At 42.2% G+C, this 21,919-nt stretch overlaps 1 protein-coding gene across 1 annotated transcript in view; it reads right to left on the bottom strand.

The window, feature by feature from the left end:
• Nucleotides 1–3,485: 3,485 nt before the first annotated feature.
• The window catches only part of FBN1 (fibrillin 1), a 205,957-nt gene continuing 187,523 nt past the window's right edge, over nucleotides 3,486–21,919 (bottom strand). Inside the window, exons 59-66 of the mRNA XM_055002220.1 lie at nucleotides 20,710–20,835; nucleotides 19,900–20,022; nucleotides 18,495–18,611; nucleotides 16,887–17,015; nucleotides 15,471–15,590; nucleotides 9,811–10,042; nucleotides 8,780–8,957; nucleotides 3,486–4,794 (exon numbers count right to left, since the gene is read on the bottom strand). Of these exons, the coding sequence (XP_054858195.1) occupies nucleotides 4,405–4,794; nucleotides 8,780–8,957; nucleotides 9,811–10,042; nucleotides 15,471–15,590; nucleotides 16,887–17,015; nucleotides 18,495–18,611; nucleotides 19,900–20,022; nucleotides 20,710–20,835 (1,415 nt within the window). The 3' untranslated portion in view covers nucleotides 3,486–4,404. The remainder of the gene's footprint in view (nucleotides 4,795–8,779; nucleotides 8,958–9,810; nucleotides 10,043–15,470; nucleotides 15,591–16,886; nucleotides 17,016–18,494; nucleotides 18,612–19,899; nucleotides 20,023–20,709; nucleotides 20,836–21,919) is intronic.

Below are 21,919 nucleotides of genomic sequence, written 5' to 3'. Positions count from 1 at the left end.
AATGTGCAATACTTCACTCCTCAAAGTACAATGCTTTTCGACAGAGTCAATTTCCACATGCAACTGCAGTTATAAAAGGTACAGGAACCAAACATACAGAAATCAAACTTAGCTCTTTTGAAATCATTCTATAGACATGAACCAAGAAATGTGCAATAAGCTGTAATGCCGATAAGCGCTTCGGTAATGGTCAAACGTTTCTTGTTAACCTGCTGTATGGAGGATGGAGGGCTAAGTTCGTCAGGCTCATTGCTCTTTACAGTTTGACAATATTAGAAAAATGTTTTCTTAATTTTGGTAAGTTAAATACAATCCATATGCAGCATATTAAAAGAAGAAAAGCAAAGCAATCCAGCAGGTGTGCCAAATTCTCTTTTCACTCTGACTTTCATTACCGAGAACAACACGCACAATAAAATCTGATTTCATGAGATGTATCCCCAAAATTGAATGATCAGAGAACATTCTTTCCTCCACAAATTACTATGGCACGGACTTAACATTTTCCACAAATACCACTGCAATCGATTTGTTCCCATGTAGTTTTCAGTAGGGTTAAGTCGAATTCTTTGTTTGCAGGGCAGCATGATGGTTTCCCCCCCTCTGCATTTCTTTATAGACAAAGTCTGGAGCCACTTTATTGTATAGTTTATAGGAAGCCAACCTTTACATTGGATTATACCTCCATAATCAGCCTCAGCAGGCCAAACAATACAGAACAGTCATGGGGAAGACTCAAGTACTTCAAAGACATCCTAACATGCATTTCCTTTGAAATGGACTGTACATCTTTCCACATATTCATCTGAATTGCTGACACAAGGGTGATTCACTTTAACTGGAAAACCTCTGGAATGGCCCATTCATTCTAAGTCACTCCAACACTGGTAGGTTCAATTGGGTTCCCTTATGTAGTCAAAGTGAGAAATGCACATATGGATTCATTAAAATACAGAACAATTTGTCTTGTGGCTTAAATAATAGTTTGGTGGAAATTTGCAATGTTAGTTGACGGGGCTACCAGATGACTGAAATAAGTGAATGGTTGGTGGATACTGGAATTCCCCAAGGTCGCTGTCAAGAATTCTGAAACACATTGCTGACTGCTGTAGTCACACGTCTGGAATCTCTTAGCATGAAGCTCACTTTCACAACTGTTATAACGTTAAGACCATTATGAATGACATTCCAATGTAAATTTTGTGATTGGACTGTAGTTCTTCCTGTCCTTCCGGCACAAAGCAGTAAGTTTAGCCTAATGCCTTTCTTACTATGTTTGTGTTCAGAAGGCTTGACATTTTGACTTCTCAGGGATTAGTGCTAATGCTGATCTTATCTTTCAAATCATGGAAACAGCCAAATTTTGCTCTATGGGGACAGAAGTTTAGACAGAAACCTCAGCCATGAAACTACAGCTCAAAATATAGGGACACAAGAGTTATAAAACATGTCAGAATATGAATACAAAACAAGACAAGGCAACATATACAGTGGGGCTTTCCCCTATTTAATTCCCAGGTGCAAACCAAAGTGGAGAAATCTACACTCTGGACCACTTTGACGGCCCCATCTTCTGGCTAACTAGAACTGAGTCAGCATGAAGAAATTCTTCCCAAGCTTGTTATCCTCCAATTAGGCCCAATTTAAGAGGAAAGCCTGATTATAAATAACAAAACTCTCTAATTCAAGGTGGGCTTACTCTTGCAAATTGACAGGAAATGACTACTCTGAAGGGTGCTCTAAGCTTTTTCTCAGGGATTCTAACACCCGGCCGGCCCCCAGAGCTGAGAGTGCAGTTTCAGTCAGCAGATTGGGACCACGGAGAGAGCACCAAATAGGTTGGTTCGCTTTTCTCCAATAGGTCACTTACACCATCAGAGCTGATAAACTACTACTGGGCAAGTGAATGGATGCAAATTTTCTCAAGCTGCTACACTGGTAGGATTTTTGAACCCAGCTGAAGGAAACAGTAGGAAATATTCACAACCGTAAGACAGGAGGAGCAACAGTGAAGTCGCATCTGAAAAGGAATGGTTATTTAGAATATGGAATATTACAGGCATGACAAAAACTAACAACGTATTTCACAACTGGAAAGATGCAGGAATTGTCTTTATATATTGCTAGTTATGCTTTGTATTTTATCAAAATAGTAGACATTAATTCCTTATGATTTCTAACAGATCTCGTAGAGGTTTGCCTTAGTTATAATTTATTTAATACTGCAATAACAACAGTTAAAATAAGCTGGATCTTAAGTTGTTTTGAACAAAAAAACTGGCATAGAATTTGGAATGGCTCGGTTATGAGCTATAGGGAGGCCATGTTATACATAGGTCTAATTTTTAGGCATAATGTGAAAGCCAGCATGATATAGGGGTCAGAGTGTTGGGCTAAGATATGGGAAACCCCAGGGTTGAATCCCTACTCTGCCATGAAAGCTTGCCTTCTTGGGCCAGTCACATACTCACAGGCAGGGCTTTTTTTCTGGGAAAAGAGATGGTGGAACTCAGTGGGTTGCCCTCGGAGAAAATGGTCACATGGCTGGTGGCCCCGCCCCCTGATCTCCAGACAGAGGGGAGTTTAGATCGCAGAGGGCCATCTAAGCTCCCCTCTGTCTGGAGATCAGGGGGTGGGGCCACCAGCCATGTGACCATTTTCAAGAGGTGCCGGAACTCCGTTCCACCGCGTTCCTGCTGAAAAAAAGCCCTGCTCACATGGTTGTTACAAAGATAAAATGGAGGACAGGAGAACAATGTAAGCCACTTTTGGTCCCCATCGGGATGAAAAGTGGGGTATAAATGATGTAAGTAAGTAAATACATTTAATTTCCAACTGCGACTGATCTAGTTATGGAGAAAGGTGATTATTCGATATTTTTACAAAGGTTATTGGTTTGCAGATTTATTTTGGCTAACCCAGCTAAGAACTGGGTCGGAGCTGAGTCGGGCCCCCATCGGCCGAACAGAGGACAGTGAGTCCCTCCCTGTATAGAACCATCCACCACCTAACAGCTGCTCTGATAAATGTGAACTATTGATTGATGGGTAACAGCGATTGATTGTTTTGGTGCTACCTTATATAGATTTTTAAAAATACTTAAATATTGTATTATTGTTTTAAGTGATTTTAAATTTATCTAATGCAAATTATTATTGTGTGTTTTAGATGTGTGTGATCTGCCCTGAGCCTGCAGGCTGTGGGAAGGGTGGAATACAAATTGAATTAAATAAATAAAAAATAAAAATAAAAACTGTGACTTGTCCATATGGGTTTTATAACATCTATTTGTTATTGCTTTCAATTAAAATTAAACATTGAGATGCTCAAACTTCTAGCAGGAAATGCAAGCCACACAAAAGAACTACAAGAGCTTCAGCTATCCTGTGAACTGTATGCGGGCCACTCGGTTCTTACATTACTTGTCTTACTATCTCGACATGAAACATACTGTATCATTTTAGCAAGAAGATGAAGCCACAGAGTAAACTAAAAAAACAAACTGTTTTATTGTGTCATTTGACATTGAACCCTTGATGATAGGAATGATGAAAGGTACTTCTCACAAGTGTTACATTATGACATGGCGTAACTGTGGAGGGCACTGCATCAAGCGAGTTCCGAGAATGTTTAATGGTCCCCCAGTGACCTCAGTGCAGTTCGGTCGTCACAGAAATTTCAGTCGCCAGATTTTGTGTATACAGTTTAAGTAGTTGGTCTTATAAGCACCATTATAAACCCTCATGTGAAGGGTGTTATTAATCTAGTTTACAAATGCTTCATTGATAAAAATAGCATGGTTACAGTATACACACATTTAATTTACATGTACTGTATTATAGGTATAACTGAGATAAACTACTGAGCTAAAACTTTGGTTGATTGATGTATTTAGATGGAGTAATTGCAATTTTGGCTTCCTAAGTTGTGTATATATTACAGTGCATTTATAAAATCTAGGTTGGAAATTTTCTAGCACCAAAAACGGATATCATAAAATGGCCTGACCTAGAAAAATGTAGCTGGAGAAGCAAATTTTAAGATTTTTTTTTTTTAGAAAAAACATACACATACACAAACAGAACAGTCCATTGATGGAACGTGCATTCTTGTTATCATGGCTGACTGGATATTGCCTTGGCACCTGTGGCCAATAGTCCCGGTTTTCAAGATTCAGCATATCAAGGTAGCTACTTACAAGAAGCCTGAGAAAGTGGTTGTTGTGAGCGACGGTTTTCTTCCTGTACCTTGATAATGTCGAAATAGAATAGTGCTCACTTGGTTTTGAATGTATTCACAAGAGATTGTACCTGTGATATGGAGAACCTTATTGCAGGGGAAGAACAACATTCAAGTCTTGCCTAGCTATCTTTGGTTTTGATTATTTGGTCTCTGGTTGGTGAATTAGTGAAGTAAAATTTCAATTTTCATTTTTAGGTTGTCTCCTAGCTCACCAGTGAGGTAGTCTTTGTCATGCTTATCTTCAAGCTGGTTGAGTTCCTTCTTTTTATAAAGTGGAATGCTACTAATCTGTAACAAGTAGGTTCCAGGCACTGGTTTCTTCTTTGTTAAGTGAAGGAAGCTTATCCCTTCTTTCTGGTTTATTCTAAAGAAACCATCTTCATTCCCGTAGTCTATTAAATATCGGTTGTGGTTTGTCAGTGTTGTCAGAGCTGGGGTCAGTTTCAAGATGCGATCTTTGTTATTAAGTTCGGAGATGTTGAAAACCAAGGCGGCTGGTTTTTCAATATCCCAGCTGGCGAGGTTAACAGCCGCCTCCATCTCAGACTGATCCTGAAAAAAGAACAAAGTACTTTAAATTCTCCTTTCCTGGATTTTCCCCACGCACTTGTGACTCAGCTACCTCGTGCATCTACAAGCTTTCACAGGATGCCTACTATATTCAGCTACTCAGAGTATTTTGAGAAGCACGAGGACTGCAGACAGAGCACAAAGGTTATTCAGACAGGAACACGATGCTTTGGTGGACTCAATTACTCGGGAATGCAGGTGGAGATATAGTTCAAAACAAAAGCTATGTCTGACTGGCAGCTGAAGTATTCCTTGTTACCTGTATTAAGCTCCTAAGGATAAAATTTTTGCATGGCATGGGAATCATAAATAGAAAAGGACACACTGGTCAAGTGACCCCAAAATGATAATATTTCCATTTTAAATTCATGGTTTTTAGAAATCAACATAATTATAAAATATTATTCTTTTGCGTGACATACTGGGGTGTTTGGACAAGCTTTCTTTTGGGACTGTTGACCCGGCAGACAAGAATCCAACAGGTCTCGATGTATGGTTTCATATAACTGAATTAAAAATATGGGACTCTTAAATTATTCCTATTTGTTAGTTTTATGTACCAGTTGCCAAACACTAGATTATTTCCTCACTTCCCACCTGTTTTGGTTCAAGTTCAATGAAACTAGGCTGAGAGAATTTAGGTCAGGGCAAAAGCCAACTCTTAAATTGCAAACACTGTTCTTGAAAATCAAAAGAAATTCATATCTTCAGACAGTGCTAGCTGAAATTATGGCAGAAAAACTCTTTTCTCCAACATATGGATTACTATGCTCGGCTTTCAGAATCTCTGATAAGGATCAGTGTGAGGCGCCTGTGAAGTTTGTATCTGATTATGTAATTTAAAGAGTCTTTGCAGAACCGAATGGTTCAAAAGAGCTTCTGCAGGAATGAGCAAAAAAAAAATCACTCATATATACAAATACAATTCAACACTGGCCACTTCGTTTTATTATGCAAGACTCTTAAGGGATTTGTTACTATCATCATTTGGCAAAGAAATGCAGTGTGGGAGAAAACACTGTTTGTGTCCTGGCAGATTCCTATCTTATTTACTTTTCGATTTTGTTTCTTTGTCGCTTGAACTCTACTGCTCTTTCCAGTTATCCTGCTGAGATCTGCATGGAGCTGAGCTTCTGTGCCTATTCTACGAAGCAGATGTTGTAAGCTAGATGGTGTGAATGTCCTTGGGCTCCAGGCGAGATTGCCAGGCAAGAAGAATTATGTCCATGAGCCTCATAGAAAAGTGGAAACTTTCAAATTTGTTGGAATACCTAATGATTTGGTCCTTGGCATCCTGGTGAGGATTGGTTTTCCTTTGAAGAAGGCCTCCTTTAGGGGAGAAAGCACCTTTAACTGCACATATCTATGGCAAAACCTTTTTTAAGACTAAACCAGGGGTGGCCAAACTTGCTTAATGTAAGAGCCACATAGAATAAACGTCAGATGTTTGAGAGCTGCAAGACATGATGCATCGAAGTGACTTCAGATGAAGAGGTGGGTTTGGGGGAGGGTCCTGACAGTGACATCACAGGAAGAGGTGGGGTTTGGTGCAGTATGCTGGAAGTGACATGATCAGAACGAGTGGAGCTTGGGATGAGCCATCACCTGATCTTTGACTTGGAAGTGACATCACAAAAGTCACATCACATCCTTGTTAGGCTTCACCCCCAAGTCCCCAGATATTTTCTTAGTCAGACCTGACAACCCCAACAATTTTATTGAAAATATGAAAGACATGGTAAGAAAGAAGGAAGGAAAAAAGGGAAAAAGGAAAAGGGAGGGAAAGACATGGAAAGAAAGAAGGAAAAGGAGGGAAAGACATGGAAAGAAGGGAGGAAAGGAAGAAAAGGGAGGGAGGGAAATAAACTAGACTAAAATAAAATGTATGGCCACGGCAATACTCAGAGACCTCTGGAGCCGCACAATATGTCTAGAAGAGCCACATGTGACTCCTGAGCCGCAGTCTGGCCACCCCTGGACTAAACAATCACAAAGATGTGTTGTGTACATGCCACTATAGTGGTTAGAAAGACAACCACTGAGGACCCCAGCATTCAAATCTACACTCTGCTAGAGGTTTACTAGATGACATTGGGTCAGTCACATACTCTTGGTCATAACTATCTTGAAGAAGGATAAAACTGGGGAGGGGACGACTGCGTATGAGCTCCTTGATGAATAAGTAGGATTAAAAAGAGCAATATATAATCAAACTGGATCCAGTAGATTTTTATATAGCAAAAAGCTAGATGTGGTCTAAGAGTGGTCTAAGAGCAGCTCATATATCACAGCCTTAGGGAAGAACCAGATACGAGTCTCTCTTCTCGCCCCTTTTCTCAGTGGCAGCCAATAACGCGGAGTTAATGTGGAGCTCACAATGTGATGGTGACACATCATGCGTTTCAATAAGCTACACGTTATGGTAGAGGGGAGAACAGACTTGTCTCAGTGTTGCTGTTTTTGGCAGCAGCCCTGAGTTCATTACTGGGCCTCATCTCACTCTTACTCTCTAAAGCTACAAAAGCACTTTGTGTCTTTCTACTGTTACGGGCTAACCTAACTTTTCCTGGAACTCAGCCCACAAAACCCGGTTCTCATAGTACCAGGGTCCAGCCATGATATGTTTATTGATTAAATAAAACATTTATGTCTTGCCTTCCCCCACACCACCATCACCCAAAGGAGCATTAAAGGAGCTTGCAAAAGAGCACGCAGTGACAAAAATGCACATTAAAAATCAAAATACCCCATAATTTTAAAAAAGCCTTTTGTCTCATAACCTAAGCAACAGTCACCGGAACACAATTTATCTCTTCTAAATGTCCTCTAGAAAGCACTGCATTATGTTACCTCCCAAAGATTGTAAGGGTGGGAGCCCTCCCCAATGGCTGCAACCACTGGAAAAACCCATAACGGGACTGAGGCAAATCAAATAACCTTAAGGACAGAGACAGATAGAAGGAAATGCCAGGAAGACAGAAGACGACGCACAAGTTCATACTGAGAGTTTCGCTACAAGAGATATCTTAGACAGGGACACTCAAGTGTAGGGAGATGCAATGTTAGCTGGGAAGCATAGTTTAAAAAGACAGAGACAAAGTTTTACCTCTCTACAGGAGGGTAGTTTTAAAAGACAGAGCTGGTAGAGATTGCTCCTCAGAGAGTTTGTTAATTTCATTTTCACCAGGAAGATGAAATTAACAATCTCCACCAGCTTTGTCTTTTTAAACTACCCTCATGTAGAGAGGTGAAATTGACTGAGCCTTTGGCTCTGTCTTTTTAAACTATGCTTCCTGGCTAACATTGCATCTCCCTACACTTCAGCGTCCCCATGTAAGCTGTCTCATGTAGAGCGACTCTGAGAGAGGTGGTATGTGGGTGTAGGACATTAATGGCTTAAAAAGGTAAGTATCAACGTGGTAAACTGAATCTGGAAACAAACATGGAATCAGTGGAGCTGGCTTAGAATAGGTCTCCCACAATCACATCTGCTTGCTCCAGTCAAAGACAAGCAGCTGCATTCTGTAGCAAATACAGTTTCTGGATTGCCTCGAACAAAGGCAGCCGTGGGGAGCTAAGTCAATCTAGATCTGGTCAATGACTCGAGGAGAGATCACGTGGAAAAACCCTAAAGACGTTGCCTGAGCCCCATGGGAAGAGAGGCAGAGGAATGTAATATTTGCTAGCTGCTTTCCATGGTGATAGTTTCACCGGACCATGTTATGATGTCAACAGAGCTAGAGCTTACTCCATAAGGGGTATGGTTTAGTTTTAATGATTTCCCAAACATATTAGATCTTACATATGAGGACATGTTCAAAAGAAATATTAACCTCATAAATCTGATGTGGTCAAATCACATGAAACGTATCCACCTTGAAAATTAACTCAAGAACAGGTCTTTAGAAAGTCTCTGAGTGAGCTACATCAAGGGCACCCCATCACAAGAAGATCAAAACAGTTTTACCTCTCCATCAAGTGCATCCGTTTCATTTGCGCTTCGCCGCTTCCTTCCCCTCTTAGGGTAGCCATTGATTTTACAATCATAGCACGCTTCTGGAGAAAGTGAATTGTCATCTACTTCACCACTAACGGATAGGTCATGGCCATGACTTTTACCCAGTCCCATTCCAGCGACACAATGGCTAGGAAACAAAGAAGGACAAAAAAAAATCAACCACAGCATTCTCAGTCCAATCTGTGTTCAGGCAAATCGAGCCATATTGCACAGCTAAAATTTGTACTGGATCACAGCACGGAGAGCACATTGATTGGACCATGTTGATTTCATACGAGTTATAGTTGGTCTGTTCAGTAAACAAATGGAAACTATGCTGGAAGAAATTTTTATTAAACAGCTAGCATCAAACTTTTGCATGTTAACAATTTACAAGTTGGAACCCTAAACTTGCATTTTCAAACCAGAGCTTCTGTTAATGGAGCATTTAATGTAAGAAATTCATCTGGCTATGCCAAAACTGACAAATTCCAATGCAACACAATATATAGCATATAGATACAGTTTTTAACCTTTCGACCAAAGAACCCAATTTCACATTTGGAAAAGAATCCTAGCAGCTGTTTCTAGATGTTCTACAGCAGAATACATGTACATTTGTTTCTCAGTGTGTCCCTATCTTCCTTGAGTCCCAATCTTCCTTTTCACAGTATTTTATAGCTTGAGTACAAGCTACATACTTGTGTGTGTGCACGCTTCACTCTTTGACTGAAAAGGAAGGCATTGTAATTTGCTTGCTCACAAATAAGAGCTTAGAATGGGGTTACAGAAGCCCATAAAATGGCATCAGTCGTTCTTCCGCATCAGTCCACATCATGACGAACCAAAAATGTTCTGCAAGGACGGTGAAATGATGTGCCAGGGGATTTTTTATTTATATTCTGGAGATTAATCGGAGGGCTGTTCACCATATAATGAAGCTTGACTGAATCTTTTGCATCCACTAGAATCTGTTCATTTAAAAAAGAGGATCTTCTTACCCTTGACCTATCCTGAAGTAGCCAGGCGGGCATCCACAGACGTAACCGCCTTCTGTGTTTGAGCAACCATAACTGCAAGGGGCTTGTGACGATCCACATTCATTGACGTCTTGGCATGCTCCGCTGAACTGCTCGAACTGATATCCAGTCGGGCACATGCATTTGTAGCTGCCCAAAGTGTTGTGGCAAGATGCTCCTCCACAGACATGGGCACTGAGGCACTCATTTTCATCTGGAAGGGAAGCAAAGTAGGTTACCCTTAACTTGGGAAGCCCACTCGTTGCACAGAACATGTATCTGAAACAAAGTTCCCACAGCAGAACTAGGATTTTCTGGTGGTAGAGTCAAGCACTTTTCTATCTGGAAATCATTACGGGCCACCATAAAGCCAACAGCATGTTTTGTACACCTTGTGCATTGCTCAGTTCAAGGGGTATAAATAAACACAACTGCATCGCAACAGAGCACACTTTTAAATGAAACTTATACTTCAGCTGGCCATCAATTAAATAACTGTCTGCAGAAATTAACTGGTTAATATTTTCAGTGCTATGTGCTCAGCATGATTTTTGGGGGGTTTTGTACCCAAACTGATCAATTATGAACTGGGTGTTCACAAACTAATTCTGAATGTGAATACAGTCTGGAGATCATTAATGTAGAGCACAAAGTACACAATACTGCTCTACAATGTCATTTCAGAGATTGCCATGAGGCACAGAATGTGCAACTTGCATAAATTGCCTGTCATATTTATGTTAAATTTATTCAAAAGGATGTCCAAATTGGGAAGCTGCAGAATTTCAATATGGTCATTTTATTGTGCTGGCACTACTAACATATTGTGTTCTGTTTCCCTGGGCCACAAAACTAGCATCATCATTTGTTTTGGTGACATTTATTTATGACACATTATCTACCTTTCTCCTCTAGGGCATCTGAGGAAGCATTAAAGCTGCATAACATCTGATAAAAATGTAACGGTGATATTAGACAACTACAATGCTACTAAAAATGTATTTAAAGTATTTATATCCCATCTGATCTACTGAACTCGAGGCAAAGTAGCAAACACATCAAAATCACACAATCAACCAACAACAAAAGAACAAAAATAACACAAAATAAAGGCATGGCCAGATCTGTTAAAACAGATACTCACTGAAATGAAACCATCTTTTTCACCTTCCTGAATGCTGAAAGTGAATGCATACACTTAAGAGTGCACAAAGTGTTTCTTTTAGCTTGCCTAAAATAAATGTGTAGCACAAGAAGCTGAGACCAGCCAGGAACCAATGCAATCAATCAATAATTCAATGAATATGACTTGACAATGAATGACAATAAATACAACTTGAACACGCACGAATGCTAGATGTAATCAATAGCAATATAAACAATGCAAATAGAAAACAGTAAGAAATGCATAATTCAAAAAACTGATACAATGAAAGTTATTTTATCAAAAATCCACGCGAGACCGCATTTCCTCTACCAAGTCTCTCAGTGGTGCGTGCAGTCTCTCCTTCAGAGTCCAAATGATAAGTAAATATCTCAATGGTGCTACACACTGAAGACCTCCGCTGGTGAGGAACTGGAGCGACGAGCCGAAAGAGGTAAGAATCCCCCACAGGGGTGTAGGTTCTGATGGTGTGATGTAACCAGGTGGAGTGCAGAGACGAACAGAGGCCCCCAAAGGGGCCCCCCGGCCCTACAAGCGACCGGTAAACTCAGCTTGTTTCATGCAATCCAGTTCCTCAGGGGACGGTGCACAAACCACTATAGCATGTTTTTTCTCCAACTCTCATCAAAGGACTTTTTTTTTCATGCATGTATTTCAGCGCACATACGGGAGCTCTTGCTATTGATTACATCTAGCATTCGTGCATGTTCAAGTTGTATTTATTGTATGTTCAAGTCGTATTCATTGAATTATTTATTGGTTGCATTGGTTCCTGGCAGGTCTCAGCTTCTTGTGCTACTATTGTATCAGGGACTGCCTCTCTTGTCTTTTTAAAAGAAATGTATGGCAGAAAGGAAATCTGGACTTCCAGTGCCATACCTCAAACTATCATATATTACCCTGGAGTAACTCTTAGTCAATGCTCATGAAGAATAAAGAGCTGTAGCCACAAGATGGACAGAGACACTCCCAGAAACTGGAAAGACAGGATCTATTTTTCCTTTCCCTGATTTTAGTAAGACTGGAATTGGACTGGAGAGCAGTATGCATATTTGAAAGTCAAGCCATGGAACATGCTGAGATTTGTGAATGGATCCCCAATATGTTTTTTCCCCAGTAACACAGCTGGGAGGCTTCCTTTGGACTCTAGGAAGGCGTTTAACTTTCAACTTCCTACATACCATCGCCCCAATCTCAAATGGCCATCTACAGATGCTGGGTGGGGGTGTGTGTCGCATATATCTTTCCCTTTATTGGAGCAAACAGCAGCTCAAGTATAGCACTTGAAGTCAGTAAAACAGTAAAAAGGGTGAAAGGGTTAAACCAGGGCTGGTTAAAGCCCTGCCAGTGGACAGAGTGATGGCCATAAGCATCGAAGGCTTTAAACAGGGAACAGACAAATTGACAAAAGAAAGCTACCAGGCATGGTGACAAAAGGGAACTTCCAAGTCCAGAGGCAGCCAGGCTCCATAACCCAGTGCTGGGAGAAAGCATCAGGGGGAAGGACTTAGGGCCAAACTATAAGTGACGAATGACACAGGTTGGACACTTGTCAGCTTCCCTCAAGTTTTGATGGGAAATGTAGGCAGCTTGGTGGAATGTTGGACAAGTGACAGTTGAAAAGCCCATTGGACGGCAGTTGGAGAGCCAAGCTGCAAGACCAAGACCCCTACATTTCCCATCAAAACTTGAGGGAAGCTGACAAGTGTCCAACCTGTGTCATTCGTAGGCAGCTTGGCGGAATGTTGGACAAGTGACAGTTGAAAAGTCCATTGGATGGCAGTCAGAGAGCCAAGCTGCAAGACCAGGATGCCTACATTTCCCATCAAAACTTGAGGGAAGCTGACAAGTGTCCAACCTGTGTCATTCGTCACTTGTAGCTTGGCCCTTAGCCTCTGTGCCCTCTTTGCTGGCCCTCCAGGGCAACTGGTTGATTACTGTGCAAAAGAGGATGGGCTGGTCCGAACCAGCAAGGCTCTTCTGAACTTATGTTAAAGGTATTTTGTTGCCCCTGCCAAGAAAGGCACACCCATCCCCTCCCGAACTCACACTGCTACCAGCCAAGCCCAATGCGGCAGGTGCTTTGATTGGACCCTGCTGCAAGTGGCATGAATCCAGGAGGGGAAGCTAATCACCTTCTGTGCCATTGATGGCTAACAGTGAGCTCAGCGACTGTGCTGTTCCTCATTATATTATATTATAATGTTCCTCATTATACTGCCTCAACCACTTGGGTGGCTTGGCTGGGGAAGGGTCCCTGATTATCCCCCCTCCCCAGCACATGCCATGACCCCAGTTCAAACTGGGAACCTGCAACTGCTATTTACCATGGGCAAAGGTGCTGGAGATCCAGTCATGGATCTTTTGTTATCTCATCTGGTTTTATTCTGAGTGCAGAAAGAAAAGACAGAAACAACAAAGACAGAAAGCCCCACAAAAAAGAAGGTAACGGTGAGTTAGTTATATAAGAAAGGATTGATATACACCTGCCTCTGATTTTAAAACACACACACACAAACACACTTTAACTACATAAATAAGCTATTACTGATCTTGATCGAGTTGTCCCAGACAACACCATTCACAAGAACAGAAGAACTATGAATTTTTCAAACTAACTTGACAAGATCCCCCTCTTCTTTAGGATTCTCCTACCTATGAATAAACAAAAAAATCAAAAAAGCTTGAAAAGAGTGAGCTATATTTTTAATTTGAATCATATGGTCTCCCTCCTAGTTTAATCCCATCTTTCCAGAATGCAAACAACTTTTGAGCGATTGTCAAAATTCCCTTGTCAGAACTGAAACATCTACATTCCCAACTGAGGACTGTGTAAAAATGTCAGCAAGTTTTCTTAAGCATAATTAAAACCAGAGACCTCCCTTAGAGCAGCATAATGATAACAAGGAAAGGCATTTTTATATGCTTTTGAAAGCAAACTATGCCAAACACATGGTCATCGACTCTTGAAAGTTTGATTCACTGTACACATCTCCGGGGGGGGGGGGGGGAAGCTGCCATCTTGAATGGACCAATTAAATAAGCAAAATCCCTAAATGTTCTAATAAAAACTGATATTAGGACATTCAAGCTGTATGGCTGGAAAATAATGAAAATAAAAAAGCGGTGTCCCATGGCTTTGGAGATACATGTGGACCAAACCTTTCTCTTCTATCCTTGCAGTAATTAGTAACTTTCTCCATGAGCAATTTTATTAGCTGGGCTGCAGAAACAGAGATCATCACCAAAAGTTGGATGAGAAACAAAAACCACCTTTGGTTTGAATTTGCAGGCTTAATTTGTTCATTATGACAGTGGAAAAACAAAGGGCATTTTGGTACATATGATAAGAAACAGTGATGGGTTCTTTTGTTAATTTCCAGGGAAGCTTTTCGTTCTTATAGATATTTAACGTTTGTTAATTGCAGACAAACCTCACCACATAGAGCAAATGTTTTTATAGTGCCCTAGATGAACTATGACTTCATAGCAGCACCACCCCGCCCTGCCAATTCAACAGAGTCAAAAGTGAGAAGTCATCCCATTGAACTAATAGGACTTTTTTTCTCCATACAACCCCAGACTAGATAGGCCAATAGTCTCAGTATAAGCCAGTGCTTCACTGAGTACATGCTTTTTGTGACACTTCTGTGACGGAAAGCCCTAGCTCTAGCTCTGCCTCTCCAGGGAACAGCCAATGAGAGTGGGTAGAATGCTGGAGTTGGTGACAGTTGGAAAATCTGTTAAGGTAGTTAGGGCGGGGATAGAAGTATTTGAAGCTGCTGCGGACACTTCACACATTGTAACCATCCATTGTTATAAGTGTGGGGTTATCAGTTCATCCCTTTACAACAGAGTATCTATGTGTTTGAATAATTCACTCCAATGTTATATATAACTTGTAAATAAGTTATTCTTGTTTTAACGTTGGCTGGCTTGAAGTTCTTGGTGGACGGGAAATAACACAACATCAAGTATTCTGATCACGACCAATGGACCTGATTAATTAAATGGTGACATTGTATAAAGGAAGTAAACATTGAGTTTCCTTTCGCCAATAGCCCTGGGCAGTAGTTTGGTGAGGGGTAGTGAACATAGAGGATCAACTACCTGTCTGGTGGATTCTCTGGGAAGGGGAGAGAGGGTACCCTGTGTGTATTTGGACCAGAGATCTCTACCTGATAAATTTGAGGCTAAAATAGGTGGCGTACTATGACTGCCCTTAACTGTCTGTGAAGCCCCAAACCACTGTAAGCAGGTTTATTGTGGGTGGCAGTGTGTAAGGGGGGGGGGTCACAGCTACTAATTCTGATGTGCTAGGCAATTGCCTAGGTCTGCCTTGTGGTAGGGCCGGCACTGACAGAGAAAAGCATCTCTGAACCTACTAAAACTAAGCTTCAAGCAACCTTCAAACAAAAAAGTTAACACTGACTCAGAGGTGACCTGCTTTGTTCACAAAACAAGGAAAGAGACTTGCCAACACATTGGTTCCATTGGTAATGCTGGAGATATCCTTGTGGACAGCTACACCTGTATCCTCCAATTATATTTTGACAACCATGCTGGCACCGATGATTTCCATCACACTCGTCAACATCTATAAAAGGAAAAAATGCAGGTGGATTTTTATACAGAGCCTTCAAGAAAATCTGTAACGTATCTTGTCCACAGATGTGCAGCATACCATGAGAGTTGCAGCCATCTTTGCTTACGGCTATATCTCCCTCACTAGTTACTCATCATCTTGGACATACATTCCATAACCTTAATGTGCACACACACAAATAAATCTAGAATTTCCTATGTGGGAAGCATTTCTAAGCTGGCAAAAGGGTGAAACTTTCCTGTATTAATTGCTGTATGACACACATTTCTGTACGATATAATCAGACATCATGAGAGAAAAAAAGGATTTGATATTTCTCTTTTAATATAGGTTTTGTCTTATGGAAACTTGATTGGCTTATTGTGCATTTACTTACTTCTCATATGAGGAGACAAAGGCAGAGGATGACACTGTCACATTTATCCCATATCTAAAAAGTTGTTTATTTTTTTCCTTTTCAAAATGAGAAGTACATGTGAGAAGACCAGTGAACCACACAGCTGCAGAATTAGTTTTATAGGTTCATGGGTCCGTGTTAACCTGCAGGCATCCAACATGTATCTGTACAAGAAGTCTTGCGTGTCTTTTTCAGACTTTAGCACACTGGCCACACAAACACAGAAAAGTAGGCATGCATATGCTTGCCAGGCCTTGACACTGGCCAGTGGTGGGATAATAAGGGAGGCCACCCAAAGATTGCCCACCATTGTCCGACAACTCAGGCAAATAGCTGCATGCACGCTTCTGTATAATGACATGACTTCCAGTGACACCACAAGTGACAGCATAGCACAAGGGCCCATTCTTTAAGAAATGGCCTCAAACACGCAAAGCACAGGCACAAGAAAAACCAAATACCCTGTGCCCTCCCAACCTCCTGACAGTTGCCAGGGGCATCTGGCAACCCTATCTATACAGCAGCTCCTTATGTCCACAGAGGTTGCAGAATGAGATGACTGGCTGTGTCTCTCCCAAAACTGCTAAGCGAAATTATTATTTTTTTTAATGGGAGCTACCAGGGATTGACCTTCATGTAAAAAAAATCCCATGTGCTAACTACAGAGAGAAGTAGAAGGATATGCATACAGTTGAGCAAAAGTCAAGTCAAATGCCACTATGGAATTTTAAGCAAAGAATGCCAACTAGTACAGAGCAGAGATCACCAGGCTACCGTTTCTTTTACGAGCAATAGTGGTCATACCCACTGATTAATTATATAAGACACGTTCATTATATAAGGAGAATTTTTTTTAAAAAAATCACTTTGCATGACTCTTGTGCATGTACCTTCACAACTGGCACCAGTCTGGTCAAGTGCAAAGCCACGCTGACATTCACAAGTAAAGCTTCCAGGTGTGTTCTGGCAAATACCCTTGGATCCACAAATGTTGATGTCAGAGGAGCACTCATTGTTATCTAAAAAGGAACCCAAGCAAACAGGTTAGCTGGTTCGCTCAGTCTTTGTTTGTCCTGAAGAAACTCCAGAACAAAAAGCTCTGTTAAAATACCAGTCTCATGAAATACATCCATGCTACATCTTTTTATTCTGAAAACATGGAAAACCAAATTCCTGTATAATTATAACAGAGGATGGGATCCAGCTAACCATTCCCATTCAATCTCACCCAATTCCCCTTCTTACTATGGTCCCCATCCCACATAGCTTTTGTCCATGCAGGTCCTGTGATCCTTGGCATGGTCTCTTTTGGTGATCCAACAAGACCCATCCTCCCCTTTTTCAGTGGAAAAGCTGGTTGGATTCAACCCACGATCCAACCCAGCCTATCACTTAAGAGCTTCTACAAGGTCCTGCTTGATGTATTTGCTCTATGTACCCCTCTTCAGCTGCAAAGGTCCACACTGTGCTCTTACTTATTATTAATTTTTAAACTGATGTTTAGAGTTTGTTTTGTTATGACAGAGAGGTTGTGGAGGGGCACCTGGCTGCACTGTATGAATACAAATCCCCTGGGCCGGATGGGGTGCACCCAAGAGTGCTGAAAGAACTTCCTAGAGAACTTGCAGAACCCCTGTCCACCATCTTCAAGGCCTCCTGGAGGACTGGGGATGTGCCACAAGATTGGAGAAGAGCGAATGTTATCCTTAAGAAAGGGAAGAAGGGTGACCCGGGAAACTACAGGATGGTCAGTCTGACTTCTGTTGCTGGGAAGATATTAGAGATATTTAAATATTTTAAATAAATTAAATACTATCTGAGAGAGCCTCCTTCACTGGATCTTTACTTTATTCATCCACACCAGAATAGAAAGTAAGAGGCTGGAGATTCAAGATTTCTTAAACTACTAAGTGGCACTGAGAATCAGTTATGTATTATAGTGAATCGATATGTGCATAAAAGCCTTTACAGTATTTATACGAATATTTTGTAGAGGACTTCAACAGGCCCAAACACAAAATTGATGCTTCTGCTTTCTAGTGAAAAGTAAGGAGCGCAGTGGAGTAAAAAAAAAAATGTTATTGACTCATATAGTTTTTGCAAGCTCTCATTCCAGAATAGAAAAGACAAAGCATACTAAACATTATTTATTATGTCTGACCCTGCATCCCTCTTCCCAGTCTGGACCATAAATTTGGGATTAACAATTCTGAGGGTATTATACATAAGGCAGACAGATATCCATTTCTGTTGATACAGACTACAGGTTGCAAGTATAAGATTATAGTAGAATCTGCAGCAAACAACTTTTCCTGGGCAGCAAATAATAATAAGTTAGCTGGCTTAGCTATGAGAATCTAGCTGCCGCTTGCCGCATAAAGCTCATGCTCCCGACAACCTTCATTTTTGAAAAAGACAAAGCTTTTATATTGCTATATATATGAACTCGAACATATGATCAGCCCCCAGATAGAAAAACCTGCATTGTGAGTACTCACCAATACATGCTGAATGATGCTGAGTAAACCCAGGAGGACATTTACAACTGAAGCCCCCGATGGTGTTGGCACAAAGGAACTGGCAGTTGTGTTGTTTAGTCGCGCATTCGTCAAGATCTGAAAGGAAGGCTATTTTCAACTTCTGCTTCTCAAAGACACTGATAGACACGAGGACTTTGTGTGCAAAAGTGTTATTTAAGAAAATATTGTTGGAGAGGACATTCCATAGGACTTGTCTTGGGACCTCTCCTTGCACCATTTTGCTCCACTGGCCTACAGCACCATCAAGGAATGCATTATATGTGATAAAATGAAGGTACAGTAAATAAGATGGGATAAATGGAAACTTGGCAAGTTGGAAGGGACAGCAGGGAGTCCAATGTCTTTCGTAGGAGAAGCAGGTAGCTAGCTACTTTACATACAGCTCCACTATCAGAGATGCTTGGCGTGTTAAGTTGTGCAGCCTTTCTTCCACTCGACCAACAATTCTCAAATCAGGCATGTCTGCCTGCACAATGCTCCCCATTGCAACAACATATCAAACATATTTTTGGTGCTCCAGGGCTAATAAATGTCTGTAAGATCTACCTCAAGAGACAAGTCTATTCAGGCAGGAAGTTATCAAGGCACATATTTACCTGGAAGGAATGTAAAATATTATCCCCCCCCCACATACAGATTATTATTTATCATAACTGTAACTTGTATATGAATGCGGGCGAACCCCCCCCCCAATCCCACCCTTCCCCCCTGCTCCCAGTCACCCACTTGGTGGGGGGCGCACTCCCTGGGGCACCCCCTCCCCGGGGGTCACGTTCCTGCACCGCGAGAGCAGGCGGCAGCGGCAGTGAAAGCAGGCTGCTCTTGCTGCTGCTGCAGCCTGCTGTTGCCAGCGCCGCATGCTGCCGCCACCGCCGAGAGCGATCCGCAGTGCTGGCGAAAGTGGCCTGTGCCACGGCAGCAAGAGCAAGTGGCAGCGGCAGCAACAGCGGGCGGCACTGCTGCTGCCGCCACCACCAGCGGGCCGCAGCAGTGGCGGCAGAGAGAAAGGGGACACAAGCACCCTTTCTCCCGCGCACGTGACGTCGCTCCTGGAAGTGACATCATCACGCATGCTGCATGATGACGTCATTTCTGGGAGTGCCGTCACCCACGCGGGAGAAAGGGCCCTCCCCATGTGGGATAACATAAAGTTGGCCCTTGGTGGGAAAAAGGTTCCCCACCCCTGATCTAGAGGAAGAAAAAAGGTGTGGGAAGCGTTTGTGGTGCTTGGCAATGGCAGGGGGTAGGACTTGGGGTGCTGGCCCCTTCATCCCTTACCCCCTGCTCAAAATGGCCCTGACTAGAAGTTTTGATGCCTCTTCTAAGCAACTTCTCCCATTTCAGCTGCCTTTTTTTTTTTTACCTTTGCAGCTTCTCCCATCTTCCTGCAGGATGTAACCTTTTGGACACGAGCACTGATAACTCCCCTCGGTGTTTTTGCAGATGAAGTTGCAAGGCTTCGGAGACTGGCTGCACTCATTTAGATCTAAAAATAAAAGAAATCAAACACTTTTTGCTCAGTTTAATCAAAAGAATGAGAGAAGGGACACTAAATTAAATGTGCTAAATTGACAGATTGACGGGAAATTGCCCATCATTCTTAAAATGGAATGCAGGTCCATCCATGGCAATTTGCCATGATGACTAAATGGAACCACCATAGCCAAAGACAGTGTACCTTTGAATACCAATTAACGGGAGACAACAGCAGGGCCTGCCCTCCATTCCCTAACTGCTGATTGTCCAAAGGCAGAATACTGGATCCGACATTCCCTTGATCTGATTTTCTTATTGCAAATGTTCATTAAAGAAATAGACTTTAAGGAAGAACAGAGATTCTTGAAGAGATTGTTAAACTGAAAACATACTGAAAATATGGAAGGGCAGGCTTGAGAAGTACTTTTGAATAAAGATGGAATTATTTCCTAAGGGAGCAATCCTAAGTAGGTCTTATCAGAAGTACGTCCCTGGCTTACTTCCCAAGAAAGCGCTCTTAAGATTATTGCTGCCGGGCTCTAGAAAACTACATTTGATCCATCTGCTCTCCCATTGGGCTAGTAAGAAACTTCTGAGTTCTAAATGGACTTCTTAACAGAGACTATAGACTTCTTTGCAGATTTGGCTATGAACATGGAAAAGCCACTCTGTATCTTCAATTCTCACATACACTTACCTATACAAAGCGTGCCTGTTATATCTGTGGTATAGCCCTCTTTGCAACTGCAGCGGTACGATCCTCTCTCATTGATGCACTCGCCGTTCTGGCAAACGTCATGAATGACCTTGCACTCGTCGATATCTGCAATGCAGAAGAACAGAACTATGGAGAAGGCATGACGAAGGGGGGAAAGAACAGCGCGTCTGAGTTCAGCACAACACTGTCAATGAAAAGATGCATCTTCAACTTAGGAGGTTGTAAAAAAAAAAAAAGATTACCACGACTTTATGTCGTTTCACAGTGAAAGGAGACTGGAAATGAAATAAAACTAATAGAGGGGTAGGAGACTTAATTTGTTAAGCCCAGCAAGCTGTGACCTTCTTTCCACTTGGCTCGAATCCCTAGTGATGATGCACTGAACCACAGCTATTGAATTTCTTCCCCCAGCTAGCCTGGGGAATCACACAATGTGCTTTATGGCCACTGCTCTGACCCCTGGGCCATTTCTGTACCTCCTGCTGCTGCCGTAGAGTCCAAACAGGCAGGAAAGCAGGAGGAGGAGGACAGATGAATAAGCCTATTGCAAAAAACAGCAGGAGAGGTTGGGCGAAGGGAGACTTGGGCAGCAACACTGGTGTAGATCTCAATGGCCAAAGGCTTTAGAGATTTCCCCGTTTGCTTGGACACTGCCATAACCATTCCAGGGAAACATACTTTTGTTTTATACTATTGCAAACATTCCAAGGAATAATGACGACTCTGCACTCCAACAGCCTGGCCTTTCTGGCACCTTGGGCATTGCTTAGTGACTTAACTTTCCTTGCCTCTGTAGCAAGGGGTGGTCTTAGCCAACAGGCAACAGGTGTAGCTGCCCCAGGCCCCCTGCTGTGGGGGCCCCGCCTGCCCCCAGACAATCCCATGTCCTGATGGAGGGGGAAAGGAGAAAAACAGCAGGCTCCCACTGCTGCTGTTCATGCCTGCTCCCTCGGGGACTCAAGCTTCTGGCGACAGCTCCCACTTGCCTCACACAGGGCGAGGGCTGTCCTTGCTTGGCTCTAGCAGGGAGGGCTAGCGGGGGGTGGCAGTGATTCTGAGGCCTTATCCTGGACTTTTGCTCAGGGCCCAAGAATCACCAAGACCGCTCCTGCCTATTCCATTGGATCCTTCCAATCTTCCCATGGCCTCTGCTTTTCCTAAGGCACAACAGCCTGCAGAGCAAGGCAGG

Source organism: Eublepharis macularius, chromosome 18, assembly GCF_028583425.1.
Source record: "Eublepharis macularius isolate TG4126 chromosome 18, MPM_Emac_v1.0, whole genome shotgun sequence".
Taxonomy (NCBI): domain Eukaryota; kingdom Metazoa; phylum Chordata; class Lepidosauria; order Squamata; family Eublepharidae; genus Eublepharis; species Eublepharis macularius.
This window is presented reverse-complemented; position numbering and strand designations above follow the sequence as displayed.